This window comes from Panthera leo, chromosome B4, assembly GCF_018350215.1.
Source record: "Panthera leo isolate Ple1 chromosome B4, P.leo_Ple1_pat1.1, whole genome shotgun sequence".
Classification (NCBI taxonomy): domain Eukaryota; kingdom Metazoa; phylum Chordata; class Mammalia; order Carnivora; family Felidae; genus Panthera; species Panthera leo.
In genome coordinates, this window is record NC_056685.1 from 27450693 (window position 1) to 27471385 (window position 20693).

Genomic DNA, 20693 nt, shown 5'->3' on the forward strand with positions numbered 1-20693 from the left:
CGACCTGAGCTGAAGTCGGACGCTTAACCGACTGAGCCACCCAGGCGCCCCTGAAAGCAGTTTTAATCTTAATGTAGAGTTCTCGTTTGTAGAAAATATGAGAGACTGTAAAGGCACAGTAGCTTAACCACCCGGACCTCACGGATGTCCAAGTTCAAGAATGGCTGTGAGGTTTCTGTGACCTCCCTGAAAGTGGGTTCAAAACCAGCTGTTGATCACAGGCACCATCTGGCTAGTGGGACACAGAACTTCTCAGTCTCCAGGGACTCCTGACCCCGATCTGTTGAGAACCATGATAGTAAAGAATACTTTTGCTCTTCGGTTTTTTTAAAATAACTGTTTAAAAAAAGGATGGGGGGGGCGGGCGCCTGGGTGGCTCAGTCGGTTGAGCAGCCGACTTCAGCTCAGGTCACAATCTCACGTTCCGTGAGTTCGAGCCCCGCGTCGGGCTCTGGGCTGATGGCTCAGAGCCTGAAGCCTGCTTCCGGTTCTGTGTCTCCCTCTCTCTCTGCCCCTCCCCCGTTCATGCTCTGTCTCTCTCTGTCTCAAAATAAATAAATGTTAAAAAAAAAAAAAAAAAAGGATGAGGGGACACTTTATTAGCAGCAACCCTTGTCACAAATTATGCTAACAGAAAATATATTGCCAGTGATCCTTTCCCCCTTTATCTTGATAGTACTTTCATTTGTACTTTGCTGAAAAAGCAAACCTGCGTATCTTTATAATTCATCTGTGATCGTTTTTCCCTAAGTGGGGCTCTGATCGCTCCCTTCTGTTAAGAAAGAAGAAAGAATGAAGCTTGACCCATTCAAAATAAGAATGCTCTTTATATATTATGTGAGTGTCCCTTTTTCTTTTGTGAGGTGACACATAAAATAGAATTTTTTTTAAGTTTATTTATGTATTTTGAGAGAGGGGGAGGGAGAGGGAAAGAGAGGGAGAGACAGAATCCCAAGCAGGATCCACACCATCAGTGCAGAGCCCAACGCGGGCCTCAAACCCACAAACCGTGAGGTCATGACCTGAGCTGAGATCAAGAGTCAGATGCTTGGGGCGCCTGAGTGGCTCGTCAGTTAAGCGTCCTACTTCGGCTCAAGTCATGATCTCGCGGTCTGTGAGCTCGAGCCCCACGTCAGGCTCTGTGCTGACAGCTCGGAGCCTGGAGCCTGCTTCGGATTCTGTGTCTCCCTCTCTCTCTGACCCTCCCCCATTCATGCTCTGTCTCTCTCTGTCTCAAAAATAAATAAAACATTAAAAAAAATTAAAAAAAAAAAAGTCAGATGCTTAACCGACTGAGCCACGCAGGCGCCCCTAAATGGAACTTTTAAGCCTTACTGTAATTTCTTCTGACTGCCTCATTTTGCCAAAGGAGGGGTTTGGCTCCCAGGGCCACCAGGGCCCACGCGGGGAACCGACAGGCGCAGGCACTGGTCCCCACCTTCCCCATGGTAAGCGGGGTGACACTGCCGTGCGCTCACGCTGGCCTGCAGGCAGCTAACGTGTGTGGTCTCGCTAGGAAATTGACTGGAGGACACCAGTGCTAGCCGGACAGCAGGGTCAGCAAGATTTGCCCACCTCCTGTGTTAATTTTCTCAATGCACATGTTCTCGTGGCTCATTTCCAGTTTCACACTCCCATTTCCGACTCTTAAGAAGTAGAGACTGGACTTTGCAGAGTTCCTTTACCGCTTCTGCGAAAAAGCTGCTGCCCCGAGGACGCAGTTCTGGCCTCCTCCGCCTTGTGAATCGTCTCCTTTCTGCTCGGGACGGGGGCGTGCTGAGCCTCCGGTCTGAGGAGCACCCGGGGCCGTGTGCTGTGCTCTGCATCTTTCATGCACTAACTACCTCATTAGTGTTGAAGGCAGCCGTAGCAGGGAGCCAGCGTTATCCCCACTTTGTACATAGTAACTAGGACCTAGGAAAGTGTAGCAACTAAGAAATTACCGGAAATCCTCAATATGCTCCCCTTTTCTAGGGCAGGCTGGAGGTTCAAGCAGACATGCCTAAAAGTTCCTTCTCTTTCTTCGTCTTTGCTGATATCCAGAATATGGAGTTTGAACCATCACTAACACAAAACTTAGGACACAATTGGCTTTTGCCCCTGGATTAATAAGGTCACTGTTTTGTAACTGCCTAAATGATTTGGGTGTAAATCATCCCTGGTTGGGTACTTCTTTGAAAAACATTATAAATCGAGTAAATTGTGTGTTCCTTAGGCCTAAAACCTTTGAAACCTCTTCAGAAGTGCGCTAGGCTATTAGAAATCTTTTCCACAGTTACTGAAGCAATGGTATCTGTGTGTTCGTATTCAGGAGATTACTAAAAAAGGCAAAAAAGCCATCCTGTCTTGTGAGGGCTTAGCTGAACTCCCGGGAATGGTGAAGAATGCGCCCCACGCCTCTCGCCAGCCTGCAGAGTCCCCTGCACGTCTCTCCACCCACCCTTGGCCTGCTCCCCACCAGCCAGAGACTGTGTCCATGCTTCCCCGGCAGGGACTGGAGGCTCTTGCTGGAGATTTCAGCCACCAGAGGGCCCCCAGCTTTACGTAAGAATTATGACAGGAGGTGTGTTTCTCCTTTTCAGCCTCCTTTTCTGATCTTTGATTTGTCCCCTTTTGAAAGACACACTAGCTCACTCCTGCGACCTGCAGACTAGCCAAGACCAAAATCGGATACGAGTACTAATCAGTGCCGGTCAGTCCTATCTGAAATCTGCCTGGTGCCTGTGATTGTCTGAAATGAGGGGGCATTTTCAAAGGGGGAGGAGAAAAACCACATGAGATTAGGGGCCATGTGGTTTGCCTGTCCCGTATTTGACCCAGCCCTGACTGCTGTGAGCCTGCAGAACCCGTTCTAATCAGGCAGGACTCTCAGACCAGGGCCGCTGAGCACAGCCACGTCAGGCCAGTGTCCCCCGCTGAGAAAGTGTGGGCTGTGGCAAGACAGGCAGACATTTCCCCCCGGGTGGCCTGGCGAGCACACAGCGCGGTGGCCCCTGGCCAGGCCTTGGGGTTAATAGGCTAACACGGTGCCACTCACTGGGCTCTCTACCTCAGACTAAGCAGATGCCCAGGCTCTCAACATCACAGACCTGCAAACAGTGCTTGGACTTGGCAGATGTTACAAGCGCTGACAGTCGTTTGAATTGCATAGGCAGTAATTTATGGCATGTGTAGGACCTGACTTTTCACGCCTCAGCCCCTGCCAGCGCATAGCGGTCTCGCCGACTCTGGAGGGTCGTGGGATCGCAGGAGGAGAGAACGTGTTTGGAAAGGTCTCCCGCCCTCCTCAGCTTGTTGAACACCCAGTAGGAAATCGGAAGGGACAGGAATGATACATTTAAGTTTCAGTGCGTGTTATTTGTAAGTTACCCGTCGTGCCATTTGCACTCTGCAAACTAGGGCAGGGTCCAAGTACCATGTGCGCTGAATCGAACCACCGTCTCTTCCATGGTATTCTGGTTACTCTGTAGTCTTTGGAAACTCCTGATGATGACCCTGCCAGCACTTCCAGAAGTAAGATTTTAGGATTTTGGAATGGAGGAATTCTTTGAAGGCCATCCCAGGGGGAGAAAAGAACATTATAAGCAAGCCAGAATACTCTGCAGTTTCTAAAACATGAGAACAAAAACATGTCTGGACAGCTAACACACTAATGTAGTGAGACAAGCCACCTATTGGGAGGCAGGGCACCCCTGCACGGGAACCATATCACCCTGCCCCAGTGACGTACAGCCTGACCTCCGTCAACGAAATCCTTGGCCTGTATGTGTACTCGTGCCTTGTCCGTCGCATCGGGGACAATAACCAGTTTCTTTGAGGTTGCTGTGTAGAGCAGTAGAGTGTCAGGTGGACTATAAGCTGGTTGTAGATTCCACAGTTTGATTTTTTTCTAAGTCAGGTTTATATCGCTCAGAGCAGCCGCTGAGGAAACCGTATGGTTACTTGGATTATGTTGTCATTGCTCTGGATTCCCAGGAGCTTTGTTGTGAGAATGTTCTCAAGGACTGTAGTGCATTATTTCCCATAAACCCAACTCACGAGGATGAATTTGACGTTTTAGAATCTCTCAACTCATTTGGAATCAACTCTGATTAAAAAGGTAGATGGGAGGCTGGGTGGCTCAGTCGGTTAAGCATTGACTCCTGATTTCAGCTCAGGTCATGATCTCACGGGTTTGTGAGATTGAGCCCCGCGTCGTCAGGCTCTGTACTGACAGTGCAGAGCCTGCTTGGGATATTCTTTCTCTCTCTCTCTCTCTCTCTCTCTCTCTCAAAATAAATAAACAAACTTAAAAAAAAAAGGTAGATGGACAAGATGAATAACTACTGGTCTGTGTCAAAGGTGAAGTAAGACACGGAAGCTGGCTCTGAGACCAATTTGCAAGAATGTCAGGGAGGTGAATGTCTCTCGTCACAAGATGGTGAATTGGAAGTACTTCTTCACTTGAGTGTAAGAGGACTGGCATGTCCCCTTTTTGAAAATCTCATTTATAGACCCTTTGAAACCTTCGAAAGCTCTATGCAAATCCTAATTATTTTTTCATGATTTTATTATTTTTTCTTATTAGAATAAAACCGACTCATTCAGAATAATTAGAGAAAAGATGAGTCATTATCTAGTCTGATGGAAACACCTGAAGGCATTGAGAATTTGTATTTAAGTGCATGAACTAGTCCTTGTAGCATGCAGAGTACTGTCAGACCTCACAGATCACAGCAGGTAGGGCTAACTGAAACCATTAGCCAAATGGGGACTGTCTTAGAGAGTACGATTCCGACTCTAATCACCAATGTGGGTTTTTTCCTCCACCACCAAGTGTCTCTGACACCAGCTAGGAGTCCTACAATTCAACTCAATTCTGATGCTGTGTACCTCGAGTTGGCATCAGATTCTACAGGTTAAGTGCTCCGTCCTATAAGACTGCCCCCCAACACACACACACACACTTCAGATGCCAGTGACAGGGCCACGTTGTCACCTGGGCTTTTCACCCTACAGGCTATAGATGGGAGATTCCAGTGACCCCCTCCTTGGGTTTGATTTACTAGAGAATCTCACAGAACTTAAATAAATGTTTTGCTCACTAGATCTCAAGTTTATTATGGATGGATATAAGAAGAGTTAGATGGAAGATCATAGCGCCAGGTATAGGGAAAGGGCGTGGAGCCCCCACGTTCTCTTCAAGCGCACTCCTCTCCCCCAGTTTCCACATGTCCACCAACCTAGAAGCTGTCTGAGCCCCATTCTTCTGGGTGTTTATAGAGGCATCATTACATAGGCGTAGTCGATTAGATCATTGGCCATTGGTGAGAGATTCCACCTCCAGCCACTCTCCCCTCTCCAGAAGTCAGGGGGCGTGAAACTGAAAGTCCCACCCCTCTAATCAATATTTGTGATTAGAGGCAACCAGTTCCCATCCTTAGGTACTTCCCCAAATGCACCTGATTAATAGACACCTCTGTCGTTTTCATCACTTAGGAAATTCCAAGGGTTTCGGCAGCTCTAGGCCCAGAAAGTTGATGAAAACCAAGTATATATTTCCCATTATAAATCACAGTATCACAGACTGATAAGTGGCATTATATCAGTTTTATAGAATGGTCATTTGAGGTCTTATCTGTTGCATCGCGGAAGGGAAGGGAAGGAAAAGGAAGAGTAAGGGATAGGTCCAGAGTTCGAAGCTTCTGCCCCTTTGGGGGAGTTCTTTTCTTTGTTGCTTACTCTGCGTTATTTGAATGAATGGACAAGTTAAGGTTAAGGTATGATTGTGTATAAGTTTGTAGATGGAAATGGATTCTTATTCAAGTACTGGAAAGTTTGCTTTTTTATTTGCTTAGAAAAACTTTTATCGAGGAGCAGAATATATTTCATCCCATCTCCAATTCAAATATTTAGTGGAGTCAGGAAAATTAGTAGAAGGGACCTAAGAGACCATTGAGTCCGGTTCCCAGTATGACCAATACGGAAAGGAGGCCAGGCTACTTGACCAGAGTTCACGGCCAAGCTAGGGTTGATGTGCTGCTTTAAAATATGCAAGTTATGCACGTGCACTAGGATGTTTAAAAGACTTGGCTGGGCAGGCTCTGCAGAGAGCAAAAGGGGTCTAAATCCTTTTTTTTCCCAGTCTTTAAATTGTTTGAGCATCAGCTCAAATGAGTTTAAGGTTAACCACATTTTTCCCTTTTATCTTTCCCATGTTTGTCCAACTTAAATGCCCAAGACTGCTTCGTTCATCGTAGGGGAGTGAGCCAAAACAGCCTCATGCTCACGAAAATAGCCTTTCACAGATTGTAGCATCCAGGCAGCTCCATATCAAGTTACACCAGAGTTGAGCTAAAGTAGGTTAGGTAAAAATCTCAATTAATTAGATTCTTTTTTTGTATGTGGCTTTCCCCAGGAGGAAAATTGGAGTAATCATTTTTCAAAAATGGGTTTGTAGAGAACAGTTTCTGTATTTAGAAGATAGATTCGAAAGACCAAGTGCATTTGGAGGAAAAGGACAGGCTTAGAGTACAGGAAGAGAAGAAAATCTTAAACATTCATTTGCCTTTTATTGAAAGGTACAAGACGATGGTTAATTTTTTATAGCTTTTAGTTTTGAAACCCATTTCTGCTGTGTTTTCTGCAAAGGAGTACTATCCAATCCAGCTGTAGTCATTAAATGCTATTTTACCAAGTGACCAGAAGGGGTCATTAGAAGACATTTTTCTCTGGGGATGGTTACCTTAATCTCTTTGCTTTCAGGGTAAGGGCAAGGGAAAAACACAGAGATTCCTTTGGTAGAATGATGAAGCATCTTTATCTGGCAAGTGAGATTTCAGGTTTGCATTGTAATCAACTTAAAATTTGGGGGGGTTGCATCTTAGAAAAGGGAATGGTTATGTTAATTTTCCAGGCATAACTTACTTCAGGATAAATGAAATTCAAAAAGATTAAAATTCAGTAGCTGTGGTCACGTATTGACCAAAGACTTCTAACTGACCCAAATTATGGTTCTGTTACAAGTAAGAGTGTGGTGCTGAACCCCTTTTGGTTGGCGTGTTTTCCCCTCAGATTAGCACTGTTGAGGAAAAGCGGTGAAGAGGATTGGAAAAACAGACTTAGCAGAAAGCAGGAGTATGGCAAAGCGTCTATCGCCGGTGGCCTGCACGTACAAGAAACGGAACAGTCCCTCAAGAAGAAGGTAATGCTTTACGTGTTCGGTAAAAGCACTCAACTAACATCATGCCTGGACGTGCATCAGATAGGCGAGCATGCATACCTTGACTAATTACCACCCTGTGAAACACTGTCTTGCCTTTTGGGTTCGCACTGTGCACCTGTCACACAGCAGCTGAAATTGATCAAAAGGTAAAAGCTTGAGATGTTATCAAACTGGTGAGAGCACTGCATACATAAGGCGTCCGCAAGCAAGTCCCTACATTTTGAAGTGTGTACTCTTACTTCGGTTTAAAACCTTCCTGAAACGCAGTCTGACTTTACAATGTTATTAAAACCTTTGTAATGAAAGTCTTTAATCGACCACTAGCAGTTTATAAGTTGGCATATCAAATGTGGACTCGAATGCGCCACACTGAGATTTAAAACCCACGCACCCAGAACAAGGACATGACGGTGGTCAGTGCGTACTTATTTTCGTGATCCTGAGCATGTTTTACAGTGAGCCGGTGTGCCTTTTGTTGAGGATGTACAGCAACCTATGTTACAAGTTTAAATAAAATCAAGTAATACATTGTTATCGATACTGGCAAGCATGTCCTATGGAAAAGCAGTGATGAACTGTTAAATTACGAGTGTAATGATGACCAGCTTTTGACGAGTTAGTGCACACTTTCAAAGCGGACGGTAACTTTCCTGTTGCTTGGCCCTACGATTGTAAATGCATGTGCTGGCTGGAGGCAAGGTGGCCACATGTGACACGTCCTCTGGCCAACTTCTAGTGTTAAAAGTCTTCAAACAGAAATGAAAAACAAACAAAAAAACCACTTCCAACAGGACGATCACCTGTACCTCCTTTAGTTCTAAAACAACTTAGCATCTGTGGCAGAGGGGAGTAGTGAATGTGGCCTTTATGCATGCAGAAACTTACATGAAAGGGAAGCATCCATGCAGGAAGGTGAGGCAGGAACTCTGATACTCCTTTATATGGTACCTGTGTGTCTTCATACGTTAAATTGGAACAACAATTTATATTTCCTTTTTTGAGACATATATGATATTAAAGATAATGGCTAAAGACATGTGATTTCAGCCATTTGTAAAGTTCTCCAATTCAGTTGGATATTTAAAAGTGTAGGTGTGAAATTTGGATTTCAAGAATGAGATCCTGAAATGGAAAAAACAGCCAGGGTCCTTCGATCGTATCCCTGTTGCCCACAAACTTTATCTAAAAGGGTTTTGAAATCACCGCTTCAAAAGACTTTAACACTCACCTCCTGTTGGTCCTTTTGGAAGATGCAAAGGAGCCATAGGAGCTGACAGTCCCCTATGGCCAGGCAGAAGTTCAAACAGAGCTATTGTGCACATGGCCAGCTGGAGTCCTTGTGAGGAGTGAATGCGATAAGAGCCCTATCACATTGGGGGATTGCGGGAGATTGGGGGATCATTTGAGCTGTGACCACCAGAAGGCTGTGAGCGTAGGGGGTAAGATCTGAACTGCCTCACACCTGGCTAAGGTTTTCAGAAGGCAAGAGTCGTAAGCAGGGTAGGGTAGCCCTGGGGGTGGAAATACAGTCAACAGAAGCACTGGGGCCCTAAGTGTGCCTGGGGCCCATGTGTGCAGGGATGTCTCTGGGCTCCTGGACGCTGCAGATTCTGCAGCAGTAGTGAACTCACTATTCCTCCTCCTCCTCCTCCTCAGTGACCTAGTTCACTCTGGCCTGAGACGGTAAGCTCTTTGAAGTTAAAATAAGCCGATCTATTTTAGGCTTTTGTGGCAGACATTGGGAAATCTCAAGTTCTGTTGAGGTCAAGTGGTTTGCACATGGCTCCTGATAAGCCCTTGGCTTCTTTTCTTCCCAAGGGCTGGCAGTATATTTCAGTCACACCTTCGCTGGGCTTAGATGTGAGGTGCCTCGAGCCTACTCTGTCTTCAGGCAGTCCCCCCACAGCTGAGGAGTCCTTGAGAGACACCACCACTTGCCGGGTGTCTGAATCCTGCCCCAGAGAGAGAAGGACGTTCATGCTGCCTGGTGCATGCCGATGGGATCTTGCTGCATGGGCTGGATCTAGGCTTGCTGCCGGAGAGCTCTGCAAAGGGGAGCAAGCTCCGGAACCTTCCATCTTTAACACCAAGACACGAAGGGGGCTGGTTATAGAGTCAAGGCATCACTTGCGGCACAGTTTGTGCATTCATGAAGGGCACATAATTTCTGGGTGCCGATCCTTTTACAGTTTGCCCTCCTCCAGCTTTTGGGTGTCGTAAGCACAGTCCCACGAGCTGCAGCCTGTGGAAATGCAGAGGAGACAGGAACTAGAGACAGGACTGTCTAGAAATCACAGCCATTGCCCCTCTGAAAATCCTTGCTGTCCAATAAAAATAGAATGTGAGCAACATAAGTGATCTTAGATTGTCTAGGAACCACGTTAAAAAAAATGTGAAAGGATGCCTTAAAAATCTGTAAGTGTTTTGTCTCTGTCAAAGAGTTTGTCCTCAAACGAAACCAATCTGTGGTTGCTCTAACCAGCATCTCCTTTGGGATCCTATCTGGTAAGAAAATATTCTTTTAGTCCATGAATAGATTTGGAGAACTAAGGTAGAGTTTTCCTTCCCCTAGTAAAAGACTAGTCATGTCTCAGAGAATCTGTAACTTAATAGGAGTTCTCAGCTTTCCAAATTTATTCCCCCAGAATCAGGATTGATGGTTTGGAGCTTCCGAGCACCAATCGTTTACATGGCTGACTCTCTCATTTCCTGTAACAACCAATCTGGGTTCTTTCTCCTCTTTCTTTCCCTTCCTCTCTCTAGGCCACTCTTCTCTCTTCTTTCTCCCGTTTTTGGTTTAGTCTAGGGCAGTGCTAACCTGACTTAGACATTTTTGCTTTTGCAACATCTATAATGAGTTCTGAAGTTGAGAAGGCCATTTGGTTTCTAGATTTGGCCTGGTTCACACTGTATGGAATGTGTGCACTTGAACCTGATCTGGAGACCGTTTCTTCCAGGGTAACTCATTCCATCCAAAGAGCGAGAAAAATAATGCAAAGTGTCTGTCTGTTACAGCTCAGTTGCATGTATTTATTTTTATCGAGTAATTACTCTAAATCTCAACCTCATTTTGGCATACTTGACCTTAAGGCAGATAGTGAGTCCCATGCGGTTTGTTAAGATAATCATCCAGTATATCAGACTTTTTCCAGGAAATAAAATGCCTTTATAGACTTTGCCATCACCACCCAGCTCTATGTCTGAGTCACAGATACGGACTGGATATCCAGCTGCCCTCTATAGTTTCAGGTCAGGGGAAATCAAGCTGAGACCTATAATGTCCCCAGGGCACGTTCTTGAAGATTCAAGGAAGGTAAATCTGCCAATTCAGGGTCTAATTGTCTGCTGCCTTTGAAATTCCAAATCACAATTCAGGAAACAGTCCATTGAAAGGCCTAAGGGAGGAGGGAGAGAAAAGGCTGATGGTATGACCTCCAAATTAAAGATTCTCATCCCACTGATGGAATGTGAGTTTACTTGGTGTTTGGGCCACCTGACTGTGTGTGTGAGCATGCGCATGCATCTAATGGAACCCAGGCACAAAATCCTTGAAAATGATTGTGACACCCTTAACCCAACCCTACTCTTCCAGCAGTCCGCAATGTTTCCTATTTGTTTTAACCTGTAGGAAGAAGGAGGATTTGCAGATGATAGTGCCATTTCTAATCTGCTTTGGGTAAGCCTGACTCTAACATAGGTGTCCTCTAGATGACAGCCAGAATTCTACGTCTACCTCACCACGTGTAATCTCATCAGTGATGGTTCCCTCTGAGGCCCTCGTGTTTGGTTTCTTACCCCGAGGCAAGATGCCGCCTCTATCCAGAGAAGAGAGCTATCCTGTTACTTTAATTTTTTTTTTTTAAAATCATAGAATGAAAAATTGGAAACGACTTCAAATGAGATATTTTACGTTAAATGCTAAAGCTGTCCATTAAAGTCCTGGTTCCCCTCTCCGTAACCGAGTTACCATATAAATTGCAGGAATCTTGTCGTTAACTCATTTAATTACAGCACAGACCTGACTCGGGTGTATTTACCGTGCTCGTATGGATTTATGTTAGCATTCTAAGAAAACAAACGGGAAGGACTCTCTTGAAAAGAGAGCTGAAATTGCAATGAGTAAATTAACATTCTGTCCAAGAAATCCTTGTTTTTGTCTCTCCTCTTCCCCACCCTGCTCTGATAAACCTTCTCTTTTCACCTCTAATCCTCTTGCTTTGCTCTATAGGAACCTGTATATGCTTCTACTTATTCTCCTGCTATACCTGCTGCCCATAAATACCTGTCTTTTGTATCTATTAATCAGGTGAGGAAAAGCCTACACATTTTAAGCCTCATTGCAATTTCCGAGCAGTAGGGAAGAACTTGTTTTGTTTGGAGAAGTAACTCCCTTGCAGCATTTCGGTGTGCGTGTTTGTGTTTCTGCGTGTGCGTGTGAGAGCGAGCGAGCGAGAGAGCGCGGGATCAGATCTTCATATATTTACAGTCTGTCACACATTTCACATCCTTGGGTCAGACTCTTAGACTTGATGGCATTAATTCACCTCATAATCACGGAACTGGTGTAAGAGGAAAATTTCCCCTTTTAATCTCCAAGCATTATATTCTAAGTCAAGTCAGGAGCCCAAGGAACTTACCAGAGTGTTCCAGCTCCCACTCAGGAACCCTGCCATCTTGCTTAGCTTGGTAAGGGAAGGTGTGGTGGAGGCAGTTGAGTGTGGACGGGCCTGAGAGGAAGACAGAGCAAGGAAGAGGCTATTCTGACAGGAACTGCTTGCAGTCATCTCCTGAAAGGAGGAAGCACAGACCTCCTGCCCCCTTACCTTCTGTCTTCACAGTAACTCATCTGAGCCCCACCCCAGAAGGGAGACCTGGCTTGGGCTGAATAATCCTGCTGGTACATAATACATGATGATGTTTAAAGCCAGAAATACCAGTGGTTGGTTTTTATTCCCCTTGGAATGTCCCTGGTGTCAAAATAGCTGTGAAAAGTGCCTGCATCCGCTTTGTCACGAATCCAAGATTCTCGCCTCCAACTGTCTGAGGGAACTTACCTAGCCATTTCCCTCTGCGGGCCTCCGTCTCCTCATCGGAATGGGGACTTTCAGACCTCTAAGGCGTCCTCCATCTAAAAATCTCATGACTATACTATACTGTTCCGTTAGGACTAGTGACGACAAAACAGGTCTTTGAGTGAGAGGCACAAAGACCTCATTGCAAATACGAGAGGGACAGAGTGCTGTCAGAGAGAGGTGCCTGGTGAGCCCTCCTGCTACTTCTTGACATCTTCACAATGGAATCTGCCCATTTTTCTCCCCAAGGCAGCCTCTTCCTTAACTCTCCTAGGCTCCTCTGGAGTTGAGAATTCTGATCTGTGAGAGGCCAGCCCCACACAGACAGTAGTGTCCACCCCAAAAGACAGGCCGAAATCTGGAGCAAACCTGCCGTTCTGTCACTAAGGGGGAGCGGGGATGGATGGTTTCTTCTAAATAAGTCATATTAAACTTTAAAAGAAAAGATGTATCATTGAACTCTTTAAATATAAATTTTGTATATTGCACACACACACACACACACACACACACATCTATACACTTTTTAAATAAACTTTATTTTTTAAGGAGTGTTAGGTTCACAGCAAAATTGAGCCAAAAGTACAGAGATTTCCCATATACCTTCTGTGCCCCCCCCCCACACACACACATAGCCTTCCCCACTACCAACATCCCACACTAGAGTGGTACATTTGTTAAAATTGTTGAACCTACATTGACACATCATTATTGCCCAGTGTCCATAGTTTACATCTGGGTTCAGCCTTGGTGTGCATTCTCTAGATTTTGACAAATGCATAGTGACATATATCCATCATTGATTACAGTGTCATATAGACTAGTTTCACTGCCCTAAAAAACCTCTGCACTCCATCTGTTTATACCTCCCTCCCTCTAATCCTTGGCAATTTCTTTACTGTCTCTGTGCTTTTGTCTTTCTTAGAATGTCATATCGTTGGAATCATTGAGTTGGTAGCCTTTTCAGACCGGCTTCTTTCACTTTGTAATATGCATTTGAGTTTCTCCATGTCTTTTTATGACTTGATAGCCTGTTTCTTTTTAATCCGGAATAATATTCTCGCTGGATGTACCACAGTTTGTTTGTTTAAAAATATGGAACACTTCATGAATCTGTGTGTCATCCTTGCACAAGGAGCCATGCTAACTTCTGTGTATCGTTCCGATTTTAGTACATGTGCTGCCGAAGCGAGCACGTACCACGGTTTATTTATCCATTTGCTTGCTGAAGGGCATCTTGGTGGCTTCCAAGTTTTGGCAATTATGAGTAAAGCTGCTATAAATATCCATACGCAGGTTTTTGCGTAGCTATAGATTTTCAACTCATCTGGGTCTCAAGGAGCACAGTTGCTGGATCATATGGTAAGAGTATGTTTAGTTTTGTGAGAAACTGCCAGATTGTCTTACAAAGTGGCTGTACCCAAGTTTGCATTCCCACCAGCGAAAAAAACCCCAGAGTTCCTGTTGCTGCACATCCTTCCCAGCACTTGCTCTTGTCAGTGTTCTGGATTTTGGCCATTCTGATGGGCGTGTGGTGGTATCTCACAGGTGTCTGAATTTGCAATGACATGTCCCAATGACATATGATTTGGAACACCTTTTCATATGCTTGTGTGCCACCCATAGATCTTCTTTGGTGAGATGTCTGTTCCGATCTTTGCCCGTCTTTTAATCGGTTGTTTTCTTATTGTTGAGTGTTAAGAGTTCTTTGTATATTTTTGGATGACATTTCTTTATCAGATGTGTCTTTTGAAGATATTTTTTCTCCATCTGTGGCTTGTCTTCTCATTCTCTTGACAGTGGCTTTCACAGAGCAAAGGCTTTTTCATTTCAGTGAATTTCAGTTTATCAATTCTTTCATTAGTGTTACATCTAGAAAGTCATCGTTGAATTCAAGGTCATCTAGAGTTTTCTTCTATGTTATCTTCTACAAATTTTATAGTTTGGCATTTTACATTTAGATTTATGATTCATTTGAGTTAATTTTTGTGAAGGATGTAAAGTCTGTGTCTAGATTCTTTTTCTCTCTTTCTTTTTTTTTCTTTTTTTTTTTTTTTAGTTTCATGTGGATGTCCAGTTGTTCTAGAACCACTTGTTGAAAAGACTGTCTTATGTTCACTGTATTGCCTTGGACTTTTCACAGATTAGTTGAGTATATTTGTATGAATGTATTTCTGGGCTCTTTCCCTCCCCCCCCCCTTTTTTTTGAGAGAGAGAGAGAGAGATAGGGAGCAAGTGAGGAAAGGGCAGAGAAAGAGGGAGACAGAATCCCAAGCAGGCTCCATGCTGTCAGCAAAGAGCCCGATGTGAGGCTTGAACCCACAAACTGTGAGATCATAACCTGAGCCAAAGTCAAGAATCAGATGCTTATCAACTGAGCCACCCAGGTGGGATTGATCTATTTATCTGTTTGGTTTTTTCTTGATTACTGTAACTTTACAGTAAATCTTAAAATCAGGTAGGGTCAGTCCTCCAACTTCATTCTTCTCCTTCAATATTGTATTGGCTATTTTGGATCTTTTCCCTCTCCATATAAACTTTAGAATCAGTTCGTCAGAATCCACAAGGTGACTTGCTGGGATTTTTACTGAAATTGTACCAAATTGTAGGAAGAACTGGCATCTGTAAGAAGTTGGAAAGAACTCGCATCTTGACAATATTGCAGCTTCCAATCCATGAACATGGGATATCTCTCCATATATTTTTAAGTTTTAAGAAAAATGCCATTTACCACAGGTAGTTTATGTTTAATCACTTCAACATTAAAATAGGCTTAAAAATCTATATTTTTGTATCTTGACAACTTTCCCAGATAAATATTTTATGTACCAACCTTTTAGCATTAGCTTATCAGTGTTCTCTGAGACTCCTTTCCTCCTGCAGTCCTGGTATCTGTGTTCACTAATGCAGAGGCTCAAAAAAGAAAACAGAGCATTACAACAGCACACACGTTCTGTCTAAATGGACTGTTTGTCTCTTTGTTGGGCTTTAACACACATTTTCTTCTTCCTCACATGCCTCCCAACTGTACCAGAATAAGATTTCCCTGTATTCCCCTCCCTTCATCTTAGTCCCTGGTAGATGTGGCAAGACCACGTTATGGTTACTTTGAGGTCTAAGCCTAGTTGTGGTCTTTTTCATATTTTGTTCAGGCCACTTGAGGCTGCATGCACTAATGAGGTACTGAAATCACCAAAGGAGGGGGCAAAGTCATATTTCTTTTAACAGTACACAGAATTCGAAATGGTGATAGCATTTTTTAAAAGCAAGAAGTACTGATTTTTTACTTTGCCTTATTTTTACTACTTCATCTGTGCTCTTATAATTTCTTCCAACACTGTAGTTTAACTAGATGTGAATAAGATAAAAATTTAAAAGCCAGATCACAGTATTTCCTAACCATGAAGCTCTCTAATTGTGTTAATGGGAGAGTAGTAATCCTATTAAAGCGTGGTAGATCTGTTTCTTACCGTTATCACCTGTCAGCAACATGTGGGAAGATTTGTACTAGGCATTTTCAGTAGGTATACAGAATAGTGCCATAACCTGAAAACATTCTTGCAGATTGACTCTTTACATAATTTCAAGCAGTGTACTACCAAATCTCTGTCCATCCCTAAGACCTGCCTTGCTTCCCAACTGTTTCGCTTGTTACACTGCCTTCTATACACACACACACACACACACACACACACACACACACACACACACACACGCTGTTCCTTCCCCTCCCTGTCTCCATGTCGGGGCACTACCTTCATGGGATCTGCATTTGAAAGAGTGAAGGACAAGGCAGGTGGGCTTCTATTCCTTTTCTTCCCCAATTCTCTCACTATTCCAGCCAATCTACACAAGCCTGGAAAATGGTACAATACTTATTAGGATACAATACTATGCCCTTCTCTAAACAAGGAAAAAAACCTTAGAATGGAAAACCAAGACAAGACAATAATGAAATTTAAAGCTAAAAAAGTAAATGGACAAAGATGTGTATCTTGTTTTCACATTTTGAGTTCAAAGTTTAATAGCAACTTTTGAGAAACTGTATTTTTTCAGTGAATCAATAAACTGTATACCCCATTAGAGCCATCTGAAGTCAGATAAAGCAAGTAGGGACCCTAAACCAATTTCACTAACTGGCAAAGTTAAAATAAAACTTTTAGAGAGGCAAAAGCTTTTACATTTAATCTTAATATTGAGAAGGGAGTGAAAAAAAATACTCCATAATAGAGATACGGCAAACTACTGGAAGCTTTAAGTCCTACAACAGCTGTATCATTCCAGGGCTCATGTCCACCACGTTCTTCCAGAAGCTCCAGGGGAATCTGAGTGCTTTGGGAGATGGAGTTGTTGATTCGGGGATGCCATTTTTTTGAGTCATGAACCACACCCAGGACTTTGGAGATGTGTCACCAAGTTCACCAGAACTGGTGATATCTGGGTCTTTGGAGAAGCAAACTTTCTTGGTGCTTCATATGCTTTTCGAAATGCTTTAAGCCAAGTGCTATATTAATTTGATTAAAATTCATTCCTGAAACTTCATTTTCAAAGAAAACGTATTATCTTTTTTGAATTTTGACGAGGTCTTCCTGGCATAGTTTATTTAATAAGGGTATGTGATTGAGAGACTTCCTTGGAATGAGGGTCATCCCCCCAGTCATGAGTGGGAAAGTGAAGGAAAAGGCTTGTTAACTTTTGGATAATATTTTATTTGGATAAAATTTAAAACTGATAAAAAAAAAAAAAGTTACTGTGATAGGGCACTGTCATCTCCTTACCAAAGCCACCAACTGTTGGCACTTTCTGGCTGCCCCCACTCATGTCTCCTTTCCTCCCTCAACCCCAGCCCCCACTGCTGACTTCCTCCTGTCCCCTTCTGTCTCCTATACATATACATGATATAGATAGATAGATAGATAGATAGATAGATAGATAGATAGATAGTTTGGGCTACCCTAACACTATATACTGAGTGGCTTATAAACAGAAATTGATTTCTCACAGTTCTGGAAGCTGAAAGTTCAAGATCAAGGTGTCAGTAGATTCAGTGTCTACTGAGAGCCCTCTCGCTGGTTCTTGGACGACCATCTGCTCCTCACATGGTGGCTGTCCTCACACGGTGGAAGGGGCAGGGGGGCTCTGTGGGGTGTCCTTTATAAGGGCATTACTCCTCTTCAGGAGGGCTCCACCTTCATGACTCAACTCCTCCCAAAGGCCTCACCTCCTAATACGTCACACGGGGGCTTAGGTTTCAATGTATGAGATTTGGGGGCATATACTCAGTCTGGCTTACTTCCATAACCACAGTAATGTGATCCAGATGAGGACATTCAACACTGATGCAATGTTTAATCCACAGCCCATTTCCAACTGTGTCCGTTCCCCCCCACCTTCCACCCCAACCATGTCCCTTTTAGTCCCCACCCCACCCGTCTAGGATCCAAGCCAGGATCAGGCATTGCTTTTAGTTGTCCTATCTCTTCAGGAAAAGGGTGTGTGTGTGTTTTTTTTTTAACCTAAATTACCAAGGATCTCAAAATCCCTTCTGGCAGTGATTGCTCTGTAGAAGACGTCTACAAAAGATTCACAAACTAGATGTTGGACAAGTCCATGTTCATGGCTGAAACCATATGTTGTCAGGGCAGATGTGGTTTTATGTACATCTTTTCTGGACAGGAGGGAAGGAACCCTCTCCTGCATCAGCCTCCATTATTCCAGTGTTTGAGGAGGATGAACTGTGCCCATCTCTGCTTTCTTGCTGAATGAATCTGGAAGTTATTTTCTGCTGGTCAGTTAACGGAAGCTAATTGGCCACAGTGGGATGGGCTGTGTGGAGGGACAGAATCTGACATACTGCCCCTCGGGGGTCTCCCGGTTTTCCCACAAGGGAAGAGTTGCTGGGGAGACTGCCAGCAGAGGCGAAGGCAAGCTTATCTGTAGCTTACAAGCAAAGGCCCCGGCAGGAAGGGCACACCTCGGGTCTGAGAAAAGGCTGAGGTGAAAGCAAATGCACAAAGCCAGGAGGCCACGCCAGTGTAAGAACCCCTGCCGTGGGAGCCATCCTGGGGCGGACAGCCAGCGAGGGAAGCTCCTTCTGCTTGGGAGGAGGCTTTTCCTCTCTGCCCTCCTCAACACTTGCTCCCACAGCACCTGCCCCTGCTTCTCTCCCCGGCCCGTGCCCCCTGCCACTGGATATACATTTCCAATTTTATCAAAACAAATTGTCAAAAAAATTTAAAAACACTTCTCTTGAACTTTCCCACTCATGAGTTGCGCAAGGACCCTAATTCCAAGTCGCCTCGGAGAGGGGTTTGGTAGTGAGAGGAGAGCATCACGGAGGAGGAGAAGGGAAAGCAAACTCTGTCCTACCACCACTGAAGGCCTCCCGCCCCAGTGTCCCCCACCACCATCATCCACACCCTCTGTCCCTGGCCGACCCCTTCCCCTGCACTGGCCCCGAGTGTCCTGAGCCCGGCCTCCCTCAGTCCCCCTAAGCCTCTTTCCCCCAGACCAAATGAGTTCAGTGGCTTAGAAACTGAAGAGGCAGGTATCTTTCAGTTAGAAGCTTTTGAAAATATTTTTTAGGTGGAAATGTTTTTCTACATGTAGATTATGTCTATAGTACAATTTATCCTCAATGTCAGATATACTGGGGCCTAAAAGTCACTTTCATGGGCTGACCTGCCTAGCTGCCCATGTAACATAGTTGTCTCAGAAAAAGCATGCTGAGTTCCAGAAAACCCTCTTGTAGCATACTTTATTCCTAATCAGCTTTCTCTCCTTCATAATTGACCGTGTTCCTCATGAACTCAAGTGGATGAGATTTTCTGGATTGACCATGTGTTTTGTGACTATATATGGATAAAATTTCCTAATCAGCCAAGTTTAGCTAGGTAAAACATACCAACTTTATAATTGTTTTAATGTTTATTTTTGAGAGAGAGAGAGAGAGAGGGACACAGAGTGTGAGTGGGGGAAGGGCAGAGAGAGAGAGGGAGACACAGAATCCGAAGCAGGCTCCAGGCTCTGAACGGTCAGCACAGAGCCTGGTGCGGGGCTCGAACTCGTGAACCATGAGATCATGACCTGAGCCCAAGTCGGACGCTTAACCAACCAACTGAGCCACCTAGGCGTCCCAGAACAGAGCAACTTTAAAACCCTGGGAAATTCTTGGCACGAAGACAGTCTATTTTTGTTGATTTTTCCCAAGTATCATTTTGGTGTTCCAGTATTCCAAACAAACGAGTGGGAAAAAGAAAAAGAAAAATCACAGTTTTAACCTAAATTTTCATTGTCCTTGATGGCGATCTCTGACCCAAGCTGGAAGTAGGGAAGCCAAACCTGTTTCCGATAGAACGGTGACAGACGTTTGTGGAGAGTTTGTTTGCCTGACTTTCGGCTCACGCAATGCCACCTGCTAAAATTCACGTCTCTGTCATTTCCCTCTCCCCTTTCCTCCCCGGTACACTTTACAAACAGCGGGTCACAGAAAGTCGGGAGAGCCAGATGACTATCGAAGAGAGGAAGCACCTCATCACTGTGAGAGAAGAAGCCTGGAAGACCAAAGGCAAAGGAGCAGCCAACGACTCCACCCAGTTCACGGTGGCCGGCAGGATGGTGAAGAAAGGTCAGAGCGGGGTGGGGGATGGACATGCTCCGCGTGGGCGCGTGGGTTCGGGTGTGCATCAACCCTCAGCTTGTTCTCTGTGTTGAAGAGTCTCTTATGGTTTGCCTCCCTCTCTGTTTTAAACTATTTTTTCCCCTTCCCTTTCCCCTGTGGTCTCCTGTTAAGTTTCTCACATTCCACATCCTAGTGAAAACACGATATCTGTCTTTTCTCTGGCTGACTTATTGGTGTCATTTAAATTTACATGTCCTCCCTCCTAAGGAAAAACCCTGGTCTTTAGTTGGGATAGAGATGTCCCACTGCTAGGAGCTCTTGTGCGGCTGCCTGAACGGATGGCAGGGGGCGCCCTGATGGTGCAGAGGGCCAGGTTTCCAGGAGTTGGGGCCCCTCTGCTCCCTTCAGCATTCGTGATCTCTGTGCTAAGGGACTCTTCCTCTCCTGTGCATCCTGTTAGTAGGTGATGGCGAGCTGCACCTGTACTGCCTGTGATACCAACTTTTACTTTATTATCTCTCAAGAACGTTTGCTTCCTCGCTGATAGAAACCTGCGGCAGGTCAGGTTATTGAAGTAAATTTTTAAATTTTTATTGACATCATCAAGTAAATACAGGTACCTGCCGAGAAACACTTTTAGAATATCACCTAAGACTGAAACTTTAAACTACATTGCAGTATTTTTCATTGAAAGTTTTATGCTGTTCCACATCCCTCTCCAGCTAACAGGAGGAAGGAGCAGAGCAATTCATTCATTCATTTTTCCTTGTAAGCGATAGGCACCTAGTTACGTATT

General features: G+C 44.5%; 1 protein-coding gene and 1 non-coding gene across 9 annotated transcripts in view; one reads left to right on the forward strand and one right to left on the reverse strand.

Moving 5' to 3' along the window:
* SVIL (supervillin) overlaps positions 1-20693 on the forward strand; it is a 231288-nt gene that overhangs the window by 177481 nt on the left and 33114 nt on the right. For all 8 annotated transcript variants that reach the window (XM_042945239.1, XM_042945238.1, XM_042945240.1 and 5 more), the window contains 2 exons: positions 7054-7183; positions 19756-19903. In XM_042945239.1, the coding sequence (XP_042801173.1) occupies positions 7054-7183; positions 19756-19903 (278 nt within the window). The remainder of the gene's footprint in view (positions 1-7053; positions 7184-19755; positions 19904-20693) is intronic.
* LOC122225685 lies at positions 13366-13472 on the reverse strand. Its single transcript, XR_006205299.1, has one exon. It is a non-coding gene; the product is annotated as a U6 spliceosomal RNA (small nuclear RNA).